The sequence below is a fragment of the Amia ocellicauda genome, chromosome 2, assembly GCF_036373705.1.
Source record: "Amia ocellicauda isolate fAmiCal2 chromosome 2, fAmiCal2.hap1, whole genome shotgun sequence".
In the NCBI taxonomy this organism is placed as follows: Eukaryota; Metazoa; Chordata; class Actinopteri; order Amiiformes; family Amiidae; genus Amia; species Amia ocellicauda.
In genome coordinates this window covers 1,984,659-2,005,789 of record NC_089851.1, presented here as the reverse complement: position 1 = coordinate 2,005,789, position 21,131 = coordinate 1,984,659, and the positions used below count along the sequence as shown (strand labels likewise).

Below are 21,131 nucleotides of genomic sequence, written 5' to 3'. Positions count from 1 at the left end.
GCTTCTGACCTGTTAAATCCATATTGATGTTCATGTTTTTGGGACTCGTCAACTTTAAAAGGTCACTAAAGAACTTGCTCAGATGGCTTGTAGTTGTCTTCAAGGCATTCACACAATTAACTTTGTCTCATCTTCTTCATGCCAAACCTCATTATTACACTTCACTGTCCACACTGTCACAGATGTACTACTTCTGAGTCAGATATACAGCAGATGGCCCACCCTGTATATTCACTAAGCAAATAAGGCAAAACATCCCCACCTAGCAGTAGTAAAGGGGACAACAAATGTTGAATTTACTTCAGGTCTGTGTGTTGGGGGGTGGGGCAGTTCATGTTGGATGTCTGGTATTGATGTTAATTAGTGGGAGATACTGGGTTCCGGGGCAAGGGTTAGATGACTGACATTGTAACGTATTTATAATAATTTTATAATTAGTCGTTTTGTATTAGCTTGAGAATGTTCTGGAGAGTTTAGAGTTCTGCAAGTATGCTGTTAACTGGCTGTGTGAGCGTAACACTGTATAAACCACTGATCTATATTACCGCAGCACATAGCTGTGTATCTTAATTACCTGGGCATTGAAGAACAGAAACTATGGCCTATTGTCCTCATTACCTGGAGAATCCAAAACGCTTCAATAATTTCAAGAATCTATGCATTTATAAGGTGGGAAGGTGAGGTGCTTTGTTGCATATTCAGGTTACGTATTAAACAGGGATGACCTGAGGCAGGGGACGAGTGAAACCAGTCAAGCAACTGAGGGCGTACTGAGATGGGTACATACGTGCGATTGACTGGGCAGGTAGACAGGGCTGATTCTGTGGTGAGTGCTTGATGGATCTGGTCCATAATATTCCAGTGTATAGGTGCCACTATGTAGGTGGTAGGTAGGATGGGTTCCGCGGAGAAGGGAATGGAATGACTGTCAAACTGTCGGGAGAGGGCGTCTGCTTTTGTGTTCTTTGATCCGGGTTGGTGAGATGAAACTGAAGCTGTGTAAAGAACAGAGCCCATCTAGCCTGACGTGGTTGAGACACTTCACCGATTGCATATATTCCAAATTGCAGTGGTCCGTTAGGACTAGGAAGGGATGTGTAGAACCCTCCAGCCATTGCCGCCATTCCTTCAGTGCCAATTTCATTGCCAGGAGTTCCTGATTCCCGATATCATCATTTCTTTCTGCGGAAGAGAGTTTCCGGGAAAATAATGTGCATGGATAGAGTTTGGGGGGCAGACTGTGACGTTGGGATAGCACTGCGTCCACTCTGGATTCCAATGCATTGACCTCTACCAGGAAAGGGAGAGAGGGATCAAGATGTTTCAAGATCGGAGCCGAGGTGAAAGCTGTCTTGAGGAGATGAAAAGCGTTGATAGGTTAACGAAAGAGACCGTGCAGCTCCTCGGAGAAGGGAAGTGAGAGTCTAGGCAATGGTGCTGTAATTACGAATGAAGCGCTGGTAGAAATTGGCAAAGCTGAGAAAACTTCTTGAAGGCTGTGGCCACTCTGTGATGGCTTGGATTTTGTCTGGATTCATGTGGATGCCTGCAGCATCAATGATGTATCCCAGAAATGCTATACACTGCCGGTGGAATTCACATTTTTCACCCTTGATGAAAAGTTAATTTTTTAGCAGACACTGGAGAATTTGGTGTACATGAGAAACGTGCTTGGACAAGGTTGGGGAATAAATTAATGTATCATCTATATAGGTTATAACAAAGTGATTTAGCACCTCATTAACGAAAGCGTGGAATGTGGCATTCGCCAGACCGAAGGGTGTCACCAGATACTTGTTATATTCGATCTGAGTGATGAAGGCTGTCTTACACTCATCGCCCTCTCGGATTCTGATCAGGTTATAAGCGCTGCACAGATCCAGCTTAGTGAAGTATCAGGCTCCTCGAACTTGTTCCAGGGCAGTGGGCACCAAGAGCAACGGGTATGGATATTTGATGGCGTTTGCATTTAGACCTCTATCATCAATACATGGCCGAAGTCCTCCATCCTTCTTGGCCACGAAAAAGAAGCTTGATGCAGCAGGTGATGCTGACGGTCAAATAATGCCCAGCTCCAGGGCTTCCTTCACGTAATCCTCCATGGGACTCTGGGAGAGAAAGAGGATATATGCGCCCCCTAGGAGGAGTGGTACCCGACAGCAGATCAGTGGCGCAATCCCACGGGCGATGGGGAGGTAGACAGGAGGTCAGGGTTTTACTGAACACTGCTACCAGGCTCTGGTACACAGATGGAAACTCAACGGGTGTGGACAGCAGTGGACTCTCGATGTGTGTTGGGATGGACAGGACAGGACCATCTGAAATGACCGGACTGACCGCAGTACATCAGGGTCGGATCTAGGCATGGGCAGGGGTGGGTGGAGCTGGCAAGAACTGGGCCTGCAGTACATACAGAGCCGTTGCTGGAACCTCCTCTGTCTTTCTTCAGAAGACAAGCGGGTTCGGACGAGTTGCATTGGTTCAGGTTCGGACTGGAAAGTGGGTGTATGAGATGGTGCAGTATGCAGGTGAGGATAATCAGAGGTGGGCGGTTTTCTTCTGGTTTTAAGGAGGTTCTAGACAGACAGCAAGATGGATTAATTGTTCCAAGCAGGGCCGTGCACAGACCTTTTGAGGGGCACGTGCTGAAATTGAAAAAGGGCACCCACATTTTTTTAATTAAGATTATTAAGCCTACATTAAAGGAAGAAACGGTCAATGACAAATTAAATAACACAAAATAATAGTCTCAAAAGCTTTAGTTTTATTCACTATTAATAACAACCATAATAATAATATAGAATGATAAACAATATATAACATAACATATTGTATTTATATTTTTCAGTTTACTTACAGAACTTTTAATCTAATGGCGGACACGTCCATGTTTTGTGGATGGTTAAGTATTTGCTGCCACTGAGGAAATAGCTCTGCTTCTGAAAGCGAAGATGTGCGCTGGACTTGAGACAGACAGGGAAGAGATCAGATACATTGTGTCGGAAGATATAATCTCAAGTGCCTGTGCGATCACGAAGAAATGACAGTTTTATTAGCAGCATGGAGTGAAATCCACGTACAGAGACAATGACTGATACAGTTAATATCCAAGTGTATTAAACACTTGGATTTCACAATAATCGGATCATACCAGCCGTTGTTATTAATATTGTATGAACAGCTGGCCGGTGTTTCAGGCTGTGTTGTGTGAATGTGTGCAGGACAATCCGCAGAGACAATCAGTGTGAAGGCGAACACGATTCAGTTAACGTGTCCATTTACAAGATAAATTTGTGAATAAATAAATACAGCAGATCTGGGTTTCCCTTTAAACATTAAGGACTGGTTTAACAAATGTGTCCATAAGTCCATAAACACCATGACTGAGACGTGCACACTTTAGTTCAATCATAACCTGCTATATTGTAGCTGGATGATTAATCGTGAAACGTGTGTATTTTGTTTCAACTGTAACTTGCCCTGGTTAAGGCAATAAGGCAACAAGTACTGTCTGCAGTTACAAATCTGCAGATAGAGTCATTAAGGGAGTCACGCAGTGCCATTTAAAATACATATATACTAGCACAAATGATGACAATATAATAACAATACATATTCGGTATTTAGTATTATTGTTGCAATGGAAACGTTTTCTTACGGTAATGTAATGCTTGCCTGAATATAATGTTGTCTATACACGTTTAGCTCTTCCTAATATCTCTTAACAGAAACGTGTATTTATTATGCTGTTTACAATTATGTAAAGCTGAAAGAATAAAATAGACACTTTGCACGTCAGGCTGTATTGCTCATAGTGTTGTTCTCTGTCTTTGTTTTTAAATCGAAACACAAATGAAACCCACAGTTGCCACTCCTCCATCAGAGGGACGGACTTCACAGTGGCCTGGTTTTGCAAAAAAAGCTCTGGGACACGTCCAGCACGGTGGAACCAGTGGAACCGAGGCTTAAGACATGAAAAACAGATAAAAAATGTGATCATGTTAAAGAAAGCTTAGAGCAAACAGTCTTACACCTTAGTGTTGTAAACTCTGTTTTCAGTTTTTTCTCCTTCTCAACAACATAAAAATAACAGTTATTGTATGGCCTGGGTACTGGGCAGCCTGTATGCCCACCAAGTTGGCATGTGATAGAAATAAATAAAGGGAAAGTACAAATACAATTAAAACAGGGTTTAATCTCTTCTTTAAACCTAATTTCAACAGCAATCTTCTATGAGCCATATGCTTGAAGATGTTTATGACCTCACTGTGATCAACTGGTATGTCCCTCTCTATGGCTATGAGGAGAAGGTCCGAGAGTCTCTTCGGAGTTGGTTCTTAATTAACCTAATTTTTGAAAAGGATCTCTCCACAGTTGCAGTTGATACAGGCAGGGTTTCATATACCCTAAGCATTTCTGCCAGTGTACGGAAAACGTGCTGTCCATGGGTTTCTTTTAGAGCTACATTCTCCCATCTTCTTTAAATTTTCTTCTGAGTTCCTCTGTGATTGTATCCAGGAAAGTGAAGAACACCTTGGCCCGGTACAACTCCTCAACAGTTTGGAAAGTATGGCTGTCTTGAGCAGCTGTGGCACTATGTGCTGGCACTTTCCTTTTCCTTTCCTGGCCAGGAGGTACTGTGGGAATGTCGATACCTGCATCTTCTGTCTTTTCAATGGCTTTCTGGAATATGGTTTTAAATTCCTTCTCAGTCCTCATATTCTTCACTGTGTCCAGCACTCCGTCAGTTACCGTGTAGGCAGTGGAGAGATCCAAATCTTTTTGTTGCAGAGCATCAGAGGCCGCTCCAGTTACCTGGGACACTGGGGTGGTGATTTCTAAGCAAACAAGGAATTCAAAGTCAGTAGCCTTCAGGTACATCTTTGCATCCCCAGCAGCTGTGCCAGGTAGGTCTGACTCACTGATGACTGTCAGCAGCTTGAATAAAGCTTTGAGAACCTTTTTGAAGTCCGTCAGGGATCTTTCTTGCCAAGCTCACTGAGTGTCAGACAAGTTCTTCAGCTCAACAACATGCTGACCAGGATACAAGGACTGCTGGCATTTTAAAAATGTTGTTTCTCAATGACTGGGCCAAGAAGAAAAATGTCACAAAGTGAACACCCTCAACCAGGACCAGACTCAAGCAGTGTGCCTGGCAATGAACATAAAGAGTCTTTTCACTGTGTGTACGGATCTGGGACTGTAGACCTTTGTACATTCCGCTCATGTTTGCGACCCCATCATATCCTTGGCCCCTGATGTTCTTCAAATCAAGTCCATTTCCTGAAGGAGAGGGATGACAACATTCTTCAACTATTTTCCTGTTGTGGACTCAACATTGCAGGTGCCTCATGTATCAATGCTGCGTACGCACAAAAACTTTGCATACGCCATCTTTCACGCTCACGGTCGGATGTACTAACAGTGAAATGAACGCAAGAATGTCCGTTCCTCCATGCCAACTTCAAGTCTGGCGTACGTACAGCGGTGGGCGGAGGGTCAGGCTGGCCGACGGGGAGTTCCTGGCACTTTTATGGCGCGTTGCCTCTGTAAAAGCAATACACGCAGCCCCCCTCTCATGTCCATTGTCTGAGGGTAGCTTGCCCTGGCACGCAGAACAGCGGTGGAAAGCCCCTTTTGGTTTCATTCCTGTGAGAAGGTCTGTTTCAAGATCGTCCGCATCCAGTCCCTCAAAGTATTTCGACAGCCCTCCTGGCAGATGGACTTCACCAAACTCCTCCGCTCTGATACTGTCCCCCTCAATGTTGACCTTGACGTCGATGTCCAGAGGTCAAGAGCGGGTCGATGTGACTTCATGCCGAAAGGTCGATGGAGCATGGAGGTCAACGGATGTGGTCGAGGAGTCCACAGGATGGATCAAGGTCAACACAGGATGACACGAGGAGGAATTCCACAATCGATATTGACAGAAGGGTCGAGTGATCGATGAGGTTGGACGATGTCGACAGAAGGGTCGAGGGATCGATGAGGTCGATCAATGTCACGGGTGATCGGCCCCCTGAGCCCAATTGTGCCCCAGCCAAATCAGACAACGAGAGCCTAGGCTCTTTAATATTGGACAGAAATTCAGACTAATCCCGCCCTATGACAACCGGGAATGGCAAACGAGGGGTAAGACCCACATTCATCTTATATGTTTCCCCAAAAATCATCATAGTGACCTGGGCTGTGGGGTACCAGTATATGTCCCCGTGAATACACTGTATAGTGACATTAGTGCCTCACCTGCCGGTGCCCAGAGGAGCCAGGCCATCCTGGAACAGTGTCTTGCTACAGCCAGAGTCCAGGAGGGCCTTGACTTCACGTCCCCTGATTCTTACCGGGACCATGAAGTCTTTTGCTGAACCGGGGTGAGTGGAGGGGCGAGCAGCACAAATTGTGAAGTGATTCATTTTCACCAGCGGGCACTCGGCCGGGCGATGTCCAGGCTGCCCACAACGCCGGGATCATCAACACCACATGGCCTGGCTCAGTGTAAACCCTGTGTTGTAACTGCCAGCAGGGGCGTCATGTCAACATCCTTATCCCGGCGGCAGAGAAACGTATCTTGTCTCTGTGCGAGGTGGAGAGCTACACAGTGTGCCCATCCAAGGTCTGCCCGTGCTTCCTGAGAGGTGAGTCTCACCAGTTGTGTTTTCCCCATAAAGTTCTTTGAATTTCATTGAGTTGAGACTCAATCCTCTACAATAGAGGCCTGGGACTTTCAGTTGTTCCTCTCCCAGCAAATGGCAACCTTGTTTGCTGTGGGATTGACCCCAAAGGATTGAAAACATCTGCCTTAATTGTTTTCCTAACTCCCCCCTGTTTTTGCAGAGGGAAACATTGCACTCCAGGGCAAGGCTACCCAGTCCTCCACGTTAAATGCAGAAGGAAGGGCGGGCAATGCCACTGATGGCAGTGACAGTGACCCAAACTATTTCATGAAGTCCTGCTTGCAAACGTGGGAGGAGCTGGGACCCTGGTGGCAATTGAACCTGCACAAGAGGTTCAGGATCAGCTGATTCTGATCGTCAACCGGACAGACTGCTGCTCATGGAGACTGAGGGATGCAGAGGTGCTGCTGGGAGATGGGCTGCTGGAGCAGACCGACGAGAATATCTGGGAAGTGTTAAATGCCGGGCGAGGGGCAAGAGGGATTCTGAATCGGTTCCCTTTCACAGGAGAAACCTAGTGTAGAGCTTTTTATAGAAAGAGTTGGTTTTCCACAATTAACTCGTAGATGTTCCACCAGTAGAGCTTGATTCATTAGAATAGAGCTGATACAAACAAGTTCAAAAACTCTATTATAAAATGGAACACTGAATGCTACATTAATGAAATGGATCAAATGGGGAGTTAGACTGAGACTGCAGCTCATCTTTGATGGATTTTATGACCTGCTTGAACTGACCAGACTTGAGGGAGAATAAAATCCCCACTTCATTTCAATTCTTAATTAAACTAACATGGTATGCTTGTCGCTACACTAGTAGGAAGTGTGGACTGTTGGTTGGAAGAGGATCCTTCTGTTTTGATCTGTAGTTGTGACCCCCTGGCTTTTATTACATTTTATAATTTACTAACCCCTTCCCTCCTTTAGTTCACCAGTGTACTGAACACCATACATAACATTTGAATTATATTCTGCTCAAAAAAAATAATGGAACACTTAATATTGATTTCTGAACTTGGAGTGTTCCCTTGTTTTTAGCAGTGTATTATGGCATAATTCAAATCGTATTTGCAGGTGTGGCACAGTTGACAAGACCCCAGGCTCCATCCATAGATTCTGCTGCTATGGGCTCCCTGCTCGGTTCGTGAACATCCACAACCCTAACTACAAGGAGCACCTCACCCTCTTCGAGGTGGAAGTCTACGGCATCCCACTGCTGGTTGAGCAGGAGGACATTTCAGATCAAGTAGCTGCTGATGTTTCTTGGTCTGCAAAGGAGGTCCTGACTGACCCTAGGAGCTCCACTTCTCTTCTCTTCCCAGGTCTGGAGGTTGACTCTGAGCCAAGCCAGACTGGGGATCAAGTGCAGCCTGAACAAGCTGACCTGTTGGGCAGAAACAGGTCTGAGGGTCCACAATCCCCATAAATCTCCAATGGTAACCTGGTTCTGTATGAGGGTTGAATTTCAATACAAGTTGCACTGCATAGACCATAGAACACATATTTACCTGTTTGATATATATATATATATATATATATATATATATATATATATATATATATATATATATATATATATATATATATATATAATGTTTTCAGGCAGCACCTGCTTGCAAAACCATATATTCTCTGCATTTGCCTGCAAATTGGATTAAAGGATTTAACAGACTGTTCTTCCATTCTTTCTCAAATCTGTACGACCGCCTTTACAGTGTAACCCAGCAGGGAACCAATCAGATGTGGTACAATTGTTTGGAAATTCCCTAGTGACCCTAGAGTAGCATTTCCCAAACCTAGTGCCAGTTACCCAAAGTCCTGTTTAATTTTTTTCCCAACCTAACCAAAGCTGACATTCATCAAATGAAGGAAATTTATTCCATATGGATTTAGATGGGAAATTGACAACTCAGCTGGAACACGAGCAGGACTTTGGTCCCCCTTGAATCAATCAATCAATAATTTTTTATTTGTATAGCGCCCTTCGCAGGGTAGCCACAGAGCGCTTTACAGACTGGTAAACATATAACAAACGTACAGTAAAATAAAATACATAAATACAATAACGTAAAATAAATATAGACCTGTAAACATTTTACATGATCTAAAATCATGAGAAGTGAACATTTAAATTAAACCATTTAGGCACAGAGAAGAAAAAAACTAAAAACTTCTATGGATGGCATGTAGGAGAAAATGAATCTCTGGGGGTCCACATCTTAGGGCCCAGGCCTAATGGTCACCTCCCCTCCAGGCAGTATACTATTTTATTTGGTAAAGTATTTTACATTTCAATAATAAAATCAAAACAAATTTTAATACTTATGATTAAAAAAAAAAATCAATTCGTAAAATCACTTAAAATTTTAAAAATCTTAAAGTGATTAACGTAAACAATTACTTAATCTCAAATAAACATGTGCTTAAACAAAACAAACGTGATTAAAGCAAACTGCTACCAACAAAGGAGACAAATACATTGAAAATAACTAAAAATGCACCTGACAAAGCAAAAAACAAATAAAACGAAAAAATAAAAAACAAACCAAAACAGTCCGATGCATTTAAAATTAAAATCCAAACGGTCAATGTATTTGACAAAAAAAGGAACATAACAAGTTATTACAGCAGCAAGGAGATCAGAGCGCTCTTCCTCTGGAGGAGGCCTCTCGCCGGCCATCAGGGGTGGAGGGGTTGGACCATCAACAGACTTTGGCTTGCGATGGCTCGTCAGACCTTGGGTGTGGATGCCCCATCGGCCCTCCATGGTGGGGTGCCCGGAGGAGGGTTGTGCCCAGTTAGACTTCCATGGTGGGGGACGAGGTTGTGCCGTATAGGCTCTATAACGTGAAAACGTCAGCTGCTAATTATGCACAAAACCTTTGATAGGCGGAGAAGGGGAGTTTTGAATTGGACGCAGCGGAAAGAATCGGGGCATGGGAGAGAATGCGTTTGGTTTGAACTTAGTTATGTATTAAGAGCAAGACTATCCGGAGGAGGAAAAAAATGACCTGTTGCCGATATCCTGTGAGGGGTTGAGGCACCAGAGCGAGTTGACACTGAAAAGACAGAGAGACCGAGGAAGACTGCCATCGGATTTGGGAGTTTATTTGGTTCTTTTTTGTTCCTTTTCGAATAACTTGGGACTGTTTAGCGCTTTCTCAATGGAGTTTTTTGTTGTTCTTCGATAATTAGTGACTGGGAGCTTGCTTATATAACTATTAGGACTTGCAAGGAGGAGATCGGGTTATCCATGGATTGTTTCTTTTTTTCTATTTGGGACCATTTTTAACGTGAAAGATCTGCTGCGGGACTAATCTGTTTTTAAGCATTTATTTTTCTACACTAATAAGAGCAACTGCTGCCTCTTCCACGGAAACTGAAAATGCACATTGGATGAAAATAAAGGGCTTCATGATTGGGTTGCTAATGAACTTTGTATTTTGAAGCAATAAGTCTGGTGTTTGGGAGTATGTCATTTAAGTAGATTGAAATGAAATTGTTCCTGTCCTGTGTTCCTTCATTTGCTTCTGCTGCTACTAACCTTTTTCCTGTATTTGTCTGTCTGCCGGCTTGTTCTCTTACTGTTTGTGGGTTTTTGTTTTGCTCCCCAGTTTTGTTTCTTTTTGATGCATCACTACCCTATTGCTGTGCAGGGTGAAGCACTTATGCACTTTACATGATGCATTTGCACTTTTACCGGATGGTACAATAGTTCATTGTTGAAAGGTGTATACTGAAAAGGTATTTATATGTATTTACGTGACTGTGTATATTATATTAACTTATTACCGTCTGTGTGATGATTAGTGATTCAGTGTAATGTTTATGGATTTTAGATGGATGGAAAATTGTTGTGATCATCAATGTAAACTGATATGGGGAAGCGGGTGTATGAGAGTAGTAATTGTGAAACTGTTATATGTCGGGAAGAAGAAACTAAGAACGAAAAACTGGTGGGGAAGTAATTAGAATGGTAAATGTTTTGTATTTCTGTTGCTGTTTTTCTCTCTATAGTCCTATTTATTTCTCTGGTGTTGGGGTTCAGTGGGTAAAGATCTAGGTTTGCTGCTGAGTCCCTGTAATTTGTACTTTACAAGATAAATTTAAACTTATATTGGTATGGGTTAACCCTTGCTTGGCACCCCAGCATTTACGTACAAATACCGTTACAAGGTGCCTCCTTGGACCCTCAGAGGGCTGTTGCTGGAAGACAAGAAGACAGTCGTGCTCAGATACTGGTCATGCAGTGCAGGACATTTCTAAAGACAGTTGTGCAATTGCATGTCCATGGCACACCGGGGCACTATGGGCTAGAAAAACAGAGACTAAACAGAAGAGTCTTCAGACATGATTTAAAGGCTAAGACAGAGGGAGCATCTCTTACATTGGCTGGAAGATCGTTCCACAGCTTCGGGGCCCTATAACTGAATGCTCTACCACCTGCGCTTTTGTGTATTTTTAGATCTGTGATCTCAATGGCCGACCTGGAGTGTATTCCATAAGGAGATCTTTTAGGTAGGGAGGTGCCAGTCCCTTTAGTGCTTTAAATGTTAATAAGAGCACTTTAAAGTCTATCCTGTAGTGCACAGTCAGCCAGTGAAGAGAAGCCAATACTGGAGTGATGTGTTCATGTTTTTATGTTTTTGTTAGGATTCTTGCAGCAGCATTTTGGACTGAAGTGTAGAAATAGCTGTTTGTGCTGCCTGACAGAATGGCATTACAGTAATCCAATCTAGATGTAACAAATTAGTGAATCAATTTCTCAGTGTCCTGTAATGAGAGGAATTGTCTCAGTGTAGCAATGTTTCTGAGCTGGAGGAAGGAAGATCTCAACACATTCTGAATGTGTGATTCAAAGGATAGATTATGATCACAGATGACACCCAGGTTTCGTGCCATTACCATTACTCAGTTGTGTCAGTGCATGATGAACAGTTTGATTTTTGTCCCCTAAAATTAGGACTTCTGTTTTGTCAGAATTAAGCATAATGTAACAGTTCCAGCTTGCTTCTGGCTCTGTTATGGATAACCACGCTCAAAGAATAAAGGGAGGAGGCACAGGATGAAAACAAACGGGAGCTTTATTTGAAACAGGCTCTACATCGGGCTGGAGGGACCCTATCTAGCACTCCAGCACCCTCTGGAACTCTCCAACCCGGCGCAGGAACCGGGGCACACCTCTTTATTACCTTGCACCCCGTGACCAGCTCCCCCAACCCCTGACCCCCGTAAATAACTAAACAGTTACATAAACACATTGAGAACGTAACACAAAACATGTCTTCACATACCGCACATGACCCCCCTAGTCCCAGATTGTTACAAAAAGATTGTATTGTATTAAAAAGAAAATGCGGGTTATTCTTATGGGTCTCTATTAAATTGGAGTAGTAGGCAGACCTAGCAGAGGACAGGGCTGCTTGTGTCTTATTACACTGTCATTCCATGCCATGTGGAAGACCTCTAGTTTTGTTTCTCTCCATTACGCTCACATCTACGGCATTCTGTTTTAAGTGAGCGAGTGTGTTCGTCAAACTATGGTGAGTGTTTCATTGGTTTAATTTGTCGTGTCCTTAATGGGGCTACTGTATCTAAAGCAGTGCTTAGTGTATTGTTGAAATTATTTAATAATTCATCTGCAGATCCTGTTTTGATAAAGCTAGCATTTGGCAACAGGGTGGTGAATTTATGAATAGCAGTGGGATTTAGGCAGCGAGTTTCTATTTCCTCTCCTGTGTGTCTGATTCTACTCCAAGCAGCTCAAATGTAATAAGGCAGTGGTCGGAAATGGTCTGGTTTTGGGGTGATATAATTAGGTTGTGAATCTGTACCCCACGGGTAATAACTAGATCTAGTGTGTGATTGTGGCGATGTGTGGGTCCTGACACATGCTGAGTGAAGCCTACAGACTCCAATAGGGACAAGAAACTAACAGTGAGTGGGTCGTTTTTAATGTCAATAGTGTTAAAGTCCCCCAAAATAATGAGTTTTTCATAGTGTATGGCTAAGTCAGATAAGATATTCGGTCATAAAAAGGAATAGGGGCCTGGTGGCCTATAAACAGCTATAAGCTGAAGAGGTGGATGAAGCCTAAATTCTACCTGGTGAATTTCAAAAGATGTGAAGCTGTCTAATGGCTTAGTAGAGGTGCAGGTCTGTGTGGTAGATGGTGGCTAGGCCCCCCCCCCCCACGGCCTGTTGTACGGGCCTTCTGGCAATAAGAGAAGTCAATAGGGGATGCTTCTACTTGTGTGTCTCAGTTATGGTGTCATTTATTAAGGCTGCTTAATGGTGGTAAACATGCTGCATGACAAACAGTAAATGGCATTAGAAAAATACATATTGGCAGTACTCCCCTTCTTTGTGTCGCTGTTGTTTTTGCTTCACTTGAGGGCAGTAGATCCACGGTACACGCACTCCTGTGCGAGGCCCTGTTGATGTTGTTCTTGCTTCACTTCAGAGGCGCAGTCCTCCCAGTCACGTCCGCATGTCTGCTGTCTTCTCTTGATCGCTCGCTCTCTCAGGTCTGGCTTGAATCCAGGCTTGAGATCCACTGCTCTAGGGAGTTGGTGAATGGTCTTAACAGGAGCACAATTTGGCAACGCCACTTGCCTCCTCGTACTGAGCAGATTTCACACGTCTATAATGCATATTATATGAAGCCACTGGATATAGATGGTGATTTTCAAAGCTGTACAGAATATGCAGACACTCTCTTTACAGATTACAAAGGCTTTGTGTTGTGTAGACGGGCACATTGGCAGGAGTGATGTCTGGGATTGTAGTATGTTTGTAAAGGGAAGCATGTTGGTTATACAGACAGAAGGGCAACCCTTACCTTCAGTTGTGGTTCAGGTCACAGACCAGCCTGGGTTAAGAAGAGGTAGAGGATGAACACTTCTCTGGAAGCAGGAGAGGTGGGGAGGTTTAGCTTTACTAGGATGTTTTGTCTGCAATTCAATAAGTAACCTGAAGGCCTCTGAAACTCCTCTCCAGAGCAGCTTGCAAAAGCATGTTGCAGTTCAGGTGCCAATCCACCTTGAAGATTAACCAAAAGTGCACATCAAGGGCACTTTAACCCACACTGTGCCACTTAGTCTTTCAGCTGCTTTCACAGACCTTGATAAGCATTAGTCTTGGATTACTCTGTTCAAAAGTCCGTTGGGCAGTCCAAGACCAGAACTGATTTGGGTCTGTGAAACCAGCCCTTGGTTTCACGTCAGGGTCGGCTCCTTGGCGGCTGATTTAATCATTCAATTCTTCCATGGTCTCTCGATCAGCTTGTGAAACGAAGCACCAGAGCAATGTTTTGGGCAATGCAACACCTGCAGTGTCTCTCTAAAACCAATACATATGTTCTGATCAGCCATGGGAGTTTGTTTATTGGGAGTGAACAAGTCTCAACCCAGCAGGAATAGAACATTTGTTTTTCTAGATAGAATCTATGAAGGCAAGAAAATTATGTATAGGTGTCAAAACCTTTTATTTTGCAAAAGCTCCACCTCTCCCTCATGTCCCACCACTGTTAAGCAGAGCAGATTGGCAGTGCCAGCCTCAGGGACACTGGGGTTTCTTGCGCACGCTGGTCCTGTGGAGTTCGGGATCCTTGCTGGTCGGCTCTCGTCCCAAAAGCAAGGGCGCTGTACAAAACCTCATTGTCTGAGTCCCTGTGAATCTGAGAGAGGCATCTTTAGTACTGGGTGGTCTAGGACTTGAGCTCCAGGCCTAACGGTCAGTTTAAAGACTATGGGAAATCAAATTGACTACATTGTGTCATAGGAAGATCCGTTAATTATACACAATCGTAAATACAGGACCAGTGCTGAGGAGTTTATTGAACACTGTAGCTCACCCTCATTAAAGATGTTTACTTCCTGCTGTCCCTGTCTGAGCGGCCCTGGCCTGTGCCAGGGCAGTCACATACACAGTCACATACTACCTCCAAGGCTTTCTCTCTCTCCAGACCCAGGAAAATGTATATTTTATATTGTATCTGTGCGTGCTGTACATGGTGGATCACAGCAGTGAGAAGGCTGCGGATGAGAATTACCATGACCACTCTGCCAGACGTCTTGTTGAAGGACAGGGCTGCATATATCACGTCTGCCGGTTCACCTGGGGCCTGAGGAGTAGAAGGTAGAGGTTGAGCACTTCTCTGGGAGCAGGAGAGACGGAGGGGTTTACTCTATTCTGGGAGGCTGTGGAGAAGCGAAGGCAGCCTGAAGCCCAATGACAGAGCCCGATGATGTGTGTGCCATGTGGGCTTGACCGCTGTGGGCACCTCGCTGCTCCTCCGCCACTCGTATTCAGAACCTGACTATCGGTACTGAAGGGCACTGGTTCAGTAACTGAACAGCTGGACAGAAGAGTCTGACTGTATGGTGACTGCCTGGCTACCATTCCTTGAGTCTGTGAGAGTAAAACTAATAAAAACACCTCTTACAGCTGCTGGACTCTGTGCTGGTTGCTGTGCATCCTGTGGCATGTTCTTGTTTCTGTTTCCATCTAAATAAATAAAGGAGAAACAATGACATCAGCGGGCCCGTGCGCACTCCTTCCTTCAAGAGCTGCTGTAAACTGCTAACTAAAATGTAGGTGAGCAACTCTAATGCAGAGACCAGACACTACTGAGCTCATTTTCAGTAGCAGGGCTTGCTTGCCTCTTCTGTTGTTGACCGCCCAGAGGGTGAGAGAGGCTCCCAGGGCCACCACAAGAAAGCCACAGGTCACTGAGACGGCTGTCCTGGTGGTATGCTTGGAAACGCTGCAAAAAAAAGCAAGAAAAACAAACTCCGATGACTGTGTTCATACCTACACTCTTGTACCACACAACAAAGTGATTTTCTCAGTCTGTGCTGTTGGCCTCTTGTTTGGGTCACTGAGGCGAGGGGCTTTCCTGGCATATTGACAATAACAGCCCGGCTCTTTTGAGCAACGTACCAACCTGAACACCCTCCCACCACGCAGCTCTGCCCAGCCTGACCCCCTGCCTGTATCCCCAGCAGAATCACAACATTGCAGGTGATGCAGCGAATAGAAATGTAGCTGGTCTCGATCTGCTGTCTGTTTGTTGCAGACTGACTGTATCACACATCACTGTTTCTGTTGCTGTGCTCTAGAACAAGTGTTACACTCTGTTGCAAAAGTGTTGCTTTACTGGAGAAAACTCTGTTCAGTGCCTCTACCCTCAGAACAACACAAGGTCATTATTATCCACGCATTACAGTAACAACATTTCTATTATAATCTGTAAATAATACACATGGATTTATGTAACACTTGTGTCTTCTCTTTAGAAGAGAGTAAAGGTTACCTGGGTGTGATGAGTCGAGTGCTGTGTCTGTGGGTGTGCGGCTCTGTGGAGGTGCTGACTGGAGCTCTGGTGGTCCTGGTGATGCCTGCTGTGGACACTGCCGGGGGTGGGGGGACTGTGGTGGCTGCTGTGGACACTGCGGTGGGGAGGGCTGCGGTGGTGGTTGTTGGGCGTGGTGTCGTTTTTATTGCTGGAGAAACAAAGGCACTATATGAGATAGATAAGCGAAAAACTGTGAAACATTAAACTGTTTTTAACATTAAGCAGTTTATCATTCATCTCAAGCCAAATAAAAATAGTCTAGTAATACAATTTAATATAATTTTAAACGGGCAGGTAGTTAAATATATTGAAATAAGATAAATATTTCTATCTTGATGGAGGAGTAATGTTTCTGTGTGCCAGTGAGAAATTATCAGGCCATAACCTGCTTGATATATGATTTATTTAACAATTATAGTAACTTTTCTTATGAGCTCTTGATTGTGTCAGGCTGTTGTGCAGTTTGTACGCTGTGTCACTTCCTGGTCATTCCCACCTGTAGACACCTAATGGGCAATTACAGCTCAGCACAAAGACGTCACTTTCTTACCATCAGATACAGTGATGTAAGCAGTGACTCCTTCAACAGCTCCTCCTCTCTCTATGGCACACCAGTACCAGTCTGAGTCTGTCTTCTCCAGCCTGCTCACAGTCACAGTGAATACTCTCTGTCTTGTATCGTCCTCAATTGACACTCTGTTGCTGTGTGACTGGAGAGACTCTGATCTTATTATCTCCAGACAGGATTTCCAGGCTCTCCCTCTGCACCAGTATTTCACATTGCTTGTGTATTTTTGATTATATCGACAGGAGACACTGACTGAGCCGCCTTCCTGACCAGTAAACAGGTTAGTGGGACTGTTGATTGACAGATCGTAATACCCTGTGAACAGATCAACAGCACTGTGAATGAACACCATCTCCTGACAGGGCCGCTGCTGAAGCCCTGAACCTCACACACAATACAGCCCAGACCTGGGGGCGGCTGCTCTCCTTTAGTGTGCTGTCAGAGCAGGCTGATCATCTAAAACCCTGTTTACACTTTAGATTTAGGCCGGCCCAGGCCCGCCTTAACTCAAATGTGAACGGGGTAATAGATTTAAGGCGGCCCTGGGCCGGGTCAAAACTAGCCCCGCTTTTTGGCCCGGCCTAACTCTTTTGAGGGACTGAAAGGCAACCTGACTGTGAGGCTGCGTACCAAATCGCACACTTGCTCCCTACACCCTTTGACAAGTGTACACTTTGCATGACGTTGTGCCGACGTCACAGAGTGTGCACTAGAGTGAGGAGGATGGGACACACTTCAGCGCCAGCATTCAGCGCCTTTGCCTTAGTCTGAAAAAGTACCTATGCAGTCTTTTCTTAAATGTACTGATACATTTCGCTAGCTCACATATATATTGTTGCGATCCTGGCGGGTGTCTGTGTGATTGTGCCAGTAGGGCAGCCCTAAGTGGGGGGGGGGGGTGTAAAAGTGTGTATGCAGGGTGGGTGAGTCAGTTCGGGGACTCTGTCTGTCTGTGTGTGTGTGCATGAGTGTGAATGTGTGTTACGTGTGGGGTGCTGTGTTGGGAGGGATGTTTGTGTCTGTGTGGCTCCCCCCGTCCCGGGGTGGCACAGCCGGAAAGCAGTGATTGGACGGGAGGGAGTCACCAGATGGGGGGTATATAAGGGCGGGGTGACGTAGTCTGAGTCGAGCGGGAGTTTAATGAGGAGAGAGATCTGTGAGTTTGGGAGAAAATCTGAAGGAAAAGGGGAAAAGCGAAGTATACCTGTGTACAGATTAATAAACCCGCAGTTTTTGTTTTGAAAAACTCTGCCTTGAATGCTTTTATTTCATTAGTGACCTATACAAAGGCAAGGTCGCTACAATATATTGAAGTAATAAGTAATGAGTTATAATGATGTAAACTGTTCAAACTACTCAGGCGATTAAAATAAAAGTGTGTAGCTGGTAAACTTGCTATTGTTTGTTCTTGTACTAAGTATGATTGAAGTCTGAAATTTAACAGCATGCATTTTACATGTGGAAATTGCATTGTCTTGATCACACTGCACCAAGTTACCTTCAGACACTCGTCTCTCCATACATCCCCTCCAGACCACTGCACTCCTCCAGTGCCAGACGACTAACTCTACCTCCTCTCCACTCTCCTTCCTCCAGAGCCGCTCCTTCTCATCCCTGGCCCCTAAATGGTGGAACGACCTGCCCACCAAAGTCAAAACAGCAGAGTCCTTGACCTCATTCCGGCGCTTACTCAAGACGCATCTTTTCTGACAGTACTTGTAATATTAGTCCTCTATCCCTGCTAGATAGGACTTCAGCTTATTATGCTCCTCGCGTTCTTGATTGTTTTCCTCCTTGCTCCCTTTCCCGTAGCCCTCGTCTGTGACCCGACATCTTGACAGCACATAGCTTTCACCGTCCAGGATGTAGGACCTCACTTACTGTACTTGTGTAAATTGTAAATTGGAATTTGTAAAATGTATTATATTTTGAATTGCTATGTTTTAGTTAAATTGAATTTGTAATGATTGATGCCTTGTACTTCTGTATTTTTGCACTTTGTTTGCACTTATGTTGTAAGTTGCCCTGGATAAGGGCGTCTGCCAAGAAATAATAATAATAATAATAATAATAATAATAATAATAATAATAATAATAATAATAATAATAATAATTGTGAAATTGAGAACGGGACCATAACTTTATGAATTATCCGCATTTTGCATTAAAATTATATATATTTATCTGAAGCAGGTTTCCATTCAAATCAGTGCATTTTAAAACAGGGTCTATGACACTGCAGGTTTAGGCCAACACTGACAAGTTAGACCAGCTTTTTGAGCAACTGGGACTCTGCAGCAATAAATTACTGTTTTCAATTCAGATGGAAGAGAAAGTTAAAAGAGAAATAGAAAGTAATGCTGCTATCGATAAGGATATAAGTGGGCGACTTCTTTCGATGTGTATCAATTGGTCTTTATAGCAAACAAAGTTAATTTAATGTGTTGAATAAATTGAGCTTTACCTTCATCCACTCTCAAATAGAGAGAAATGCATTTATGATACATTCTTGTCCATCTGCTTTTTATGGCACACCAGTACCAGCCTTCGTCCTTCTTCTGCAGGTGTCGCATTGTGAAGGTGAATCTTCCCTGAGTTTTCTGCTCCCTGATTGACACTTTCTCTCCAGCTGTGTGAGAGTCTGTCTGTATCACAGGGCTGCAGCTACTCCAGTAATACCCTTTACAGAAGTATTTCACATGGTCTCTGTACTGGAGCTCATAGTGACACACAACGCTGACTGACCCTCCCTTTCGTCCCATTACTTCTGACACACACGTCAGGCTGTCAGATCCTGTGAGGAGAGAACAGCTTTTAAAGACACATTGTTTTACTGTTTTTTCTAGTTTTCTGTTGTGAAGTGAGATGCCAGGAAGCAGGGGTTCCGGTTTGAACACTTCATCTATAAATCCAAGACAGGGTATAACAGTCAATCCACAGAGCTAACTCAGTCGACTATTCACTGATTCTCAACCCACTTCCAGCTACGTCAATTAAGGTGCTGTGCATAACCAATCAATCATATATAGATCAGACATCACGACATCTGTAACTTATTTTGCTGAGACCTAGAAACCAAGTGTCTCACCAGCATCACATAACCCATCATGATGTATTGTATTATAATAAAAGCATGGCACACATGTATTCATTATTAAAGTACCTAGTTATTTTACCCTGCACATACAAACAGTGCAGCACAGTGGTTATTTCAAATGATGTAGACAGGAATATTTACAAATATTTTAGCATTAATTGATCATTGTTCACGAATTATTATTAATTGTAACGTTCATGCTGCACGTAATTCCAAGAGTACTATTCTACAATTCACCTCCTTTCTATGACGTATTGAGTGTTATCATATAAACTGTGAAAATCACTGCATTTCCTACATCAAGAGCCCAGGACCACAATAGCCTCTGTGATCAGGTCTGATTGTTTCTTACCAGCTACAGTGGTCCAGAGAAGAATACCAAGAAGCAGACAAAGATGCTCCATATTTATGAGCGAAGCTTGACAGTTGTCCAACACTGAGTCTGTGGTTTCCTGTGGTGCTGACAGAGAAGCGCTCCTCACTGTGACTCTGCTTCCTGCTTCACAGGACAGGGCAGGACTCAGGGTAAAAGCGAGTGTTTTGCTCACTTAGTTAAAAAATTACTTTGAATATGAATTAATACATATTGCAAGCTGGTGGCTTTTTCTTAAAATTAAGAAACACAAAATGTAACAATTTTACATTTATGAAGGTGGTAGACCCCCCCCCCCCCGCATATTCCCAGATGTTTAATATAGAAATAAATTTAAACATGTGTCTTGTTGCGTTTTTTTGTTGTTTTTGCATTCATGTGATGCTCCATTCACACTCCTGATGTCAGTCCAGCTGTTGCACAGAGCTGTAGCGGCACACGCTGCTGTAAGGAGTGAGAACTGCTCTGTCTCTCAGTCTCGACATGGCGTCTCTGCTGCAGTACAGAGCCTGCCTCGTGTGTTTGTACCACATTTAACAGTTACTGAAATGCTGCTACAGCTTCTGACCCTGCGAAGGTCATATTAATATTCAAGTTTTTGGGACTCGTCAGCTTTAAAATGTCACCTAAGAACTTGCTTAGATGTCTTGTAACTTTGTCTTGTCTTCTTCATGCTCAACAACATCATTATTGTGCAGATATTATGAGGGGAAATCCCATAACTAGGCTATTTAAGCAGAGCAAACCAACAGACATACACTGATGATTATTCAGGCCACAGGAAGCTTTGCAGCAGGTTGTCCCTGCAGTGGCGGCTCTGAGGGGGAGGGCAGTGCCCCCGTGACAGCAAGCTTGCCCCCCCCGTGGCCCCCCTAACTAAAACTGCGGACAAAGCACTGTAAACTCCCACCCTGTCTAACATTGCGGAAAATACACCGCCACCCCTTCCCCCGCTTTAGAACCGGCACCATGTCCCTGAGCTTTGAGAGCCACACAGCCAATGTGTGAGTCTTTGGTTTCTGCCAGCTCACCCTCATGAAACTTTCACACACTAGAGCTACT

At 44.0% G+C, this 21,131-nt stretch overlaps 1 protein-coding gene and 1 long non-coding RNA gene across 2 annotated transcripts; both read right to left on the bottom strand.

Annotated features, from left to right (window-relative positions):
- Positions 1 to 14,175: 14,175 nt before the first annotated feature.
- On the bottom strand, positions 14,176 to 15,183 carry LOC136761962 (uncharacterized). The gene is made up of 3 exons (XR_010820416.1): positions 15,120 to 15,183; positions 14,727 to 14,798; positions 14,176 to 14,351 (listed from the first exon to the last, which is right to left on the bottom strand). It is a non-coding gene; the product is annotated as an uncharacterized LOC136761962 (long non-coding RNA).
- A 73-nt stretch (positions 15,184 to 15,256) lies between these two features.
- LOC136712119 (polymeric immunoglobulin receptor) lies at positions 15,257 to 19,384 on the bottom strand. The gene is made up of 4 exons (XM_066688697.1): positions 19,064 to 19,384; positions 16,582 to 16,914; positions 15,990 to 16,179; positions 15,257 to 15,440 (listed from the first exon to the last, which is right to left on the bottom strand). The coding sequence occupies exons 1-4, from the start codon at positions 19,359 to 19,361 to the stop codon at positions 15,257 to 15,259; spliced, it is 1,005 nt and encodes a 334-aa protein (XP_066544794.1). The 5' UTR covers positions 19,362 to 19,384.
- Between the last annotated feature and the right edge of the window lie 1,747 nt (positions 19,385 to 21,131).

Excerpts from the sequence above, each read along its gene's own strand:
- LOC136712119 (XM_066688697.1), bottom strand. The coding sequence starts at position 19,361 with ATGGGACGAAAGGGAGGGTCAGTCAGCGTTGTGTGTCACTATGAGCTC. Across the intron at positions 16,915-19,063 it reads CTATTTGAGAGTGGATGAAG|GGTATTACGATCTGTCAATC; the intron begins GTAAAGCTCAAT and ends ATCTGTTCACAG. Across the intron at positions 16,180-16,581 it reads TTACATCACTGTATCTGATG|CAATAAAAACGACACCACGC; the intron begins GTAAGAAAGTGA and ends TTGTTTCTCCAG.